General features: G+C 44.4%; 1 protein-coding gene across 1 annotated transcript in view; it reads right to left on the reverse strand.

The window, feature by feature from the left end:
* Positions 1–456: 456 nt before the first annotated feature.
* The window catches only part of TREMEDRAFT_66598 (uncharacterized protein), a gene marked incomplete at both ends in the record, with an annotated part of 1,075 nt that continues 289 nt past the window's right edge, over positions 457–1,242 (reverse strand). Inside the window, 3 exons of the mRNA XM_007008625.1 lie at positions 457–506; positions 975–1,107; positions 1,149–1,186. Coding sequence (XP_007008687.1) covers positions 457–506; positions 975–1,107; positions 1,149–1,186 — 221 coding nt within the window. The remainder of the gene's footprint in view (positions 507–974; positions 1,108–1,148; positions 1,187–1,242) is intronic.

Consider the following 1,242-nt stretch of genomic DNA (forward strand, 5'->3'; position numbering starts at 1 on the left):
GTACGTTCAGCCGTGTCGATTCTAATTGATTTCGTAATCCATGTACTATTGAAATTTGAATAAGACCAGGTGTGTGTTACTGCTCGTGCCCAAGGGATCTCAGGGCTGTCAGAACTGATTTAAGGGCTTTTCACAGGCATTCTGAGACTGTCTCAAAAGGAATCAACCCTACGTTCAGCCGTGTCGATTCTAATTGATTTCGTAATCCATGTACTATTGAAATTTGAATAAGACCAGGTGTGTGTTACTGCTCGTGCCCAAGGGATCTCAGGGCTGTCAGAACTGATTTAAGGGCTTTTCACAGGCATTCTGAGACTGTCTCAAAAGGAATCAACCCTGTACGTTCAGCCGTGTCGATTCTAATTGATTTCGTAATCCATGCACTATTGAAATTTGAATAAGCCCAGGTGCGTGTTACCACTCGTGACTGAGGGATCTCAGGGCTGTCAGTCCACTTCAGGCACCTACTTTGGCCCATTCTGAGACTGTCTCAAAAGGAATCAACCCTGTACGTTCAGCCGTGTCGATTCTAATTGATTTCGTAATCCATGTACTATTGAAATTTGAATAAGACCAGGTGTGTGTTACTGCTCGTGCCCAAGGGATCTCAGGGCCGTCAGAACTGATTTAAGGGCTTTTCACAGGCATTCTGAGACTGTCTGAAAAGGAATCAACCCTGTACGTTCAGCCGTGTCAATTCTAATTGATTTCGTAATCCATGTACTATTGAACTTTGAATAAGACCAGGTGTGTGTTACTGCTCGTGCCCAAGGGATCTCAGGGCTGTCAGAACTGATTTAAGGGCTTTTCACAGGCATTCTGAGACTGTCTGAAAAGGAATCAACCCTGTACGTTCAGCCGTGTCGATTCTAATTGATTTCGTAATCCATGCACTATTGAAATTTGAATAAGCGCATGTGCGTGTTACCACTCGTGACTGAGGGATCTCAGGGCTGTCAGTCCACTTCACGCACCTACTTTGGCCCATTCTGAGACTGTCTCAAAAGGAATCAACCCTGTACGTTCAGCCGTGTCGATTCTAATTGATTTCGTAATCCATGTACTATTGAAATTTGAATAAGCCCAGGTGCGTGTTACCACTTGTGACTGAGGGATCTCAGGGCTGTCAGTCCACTTCAGGCACCTACTTTGGCCCATTCTGAGACTGTCTCAAAAGGAATCAACCCTGTAAGTTCAGCCGTGTCAATTCTAATTGATTTCGTAATCCATGTACTATTGAAA

The sequence above is a fragment of the Tremella mesenterica genome (assembly GCF_000271645.1).
Source record: "Tremella mesenterica DSM 1558 unplaced genomic scaffold TREMEscaffold_30, whole genome shotgun sequence".
Taxonomy (NCBI): Eukaryota; Fungi; Basidiomycota; class Tremellomycetes; order Tremellales; family Tremellaceae; genus Tremella; species Tremella mesenterica.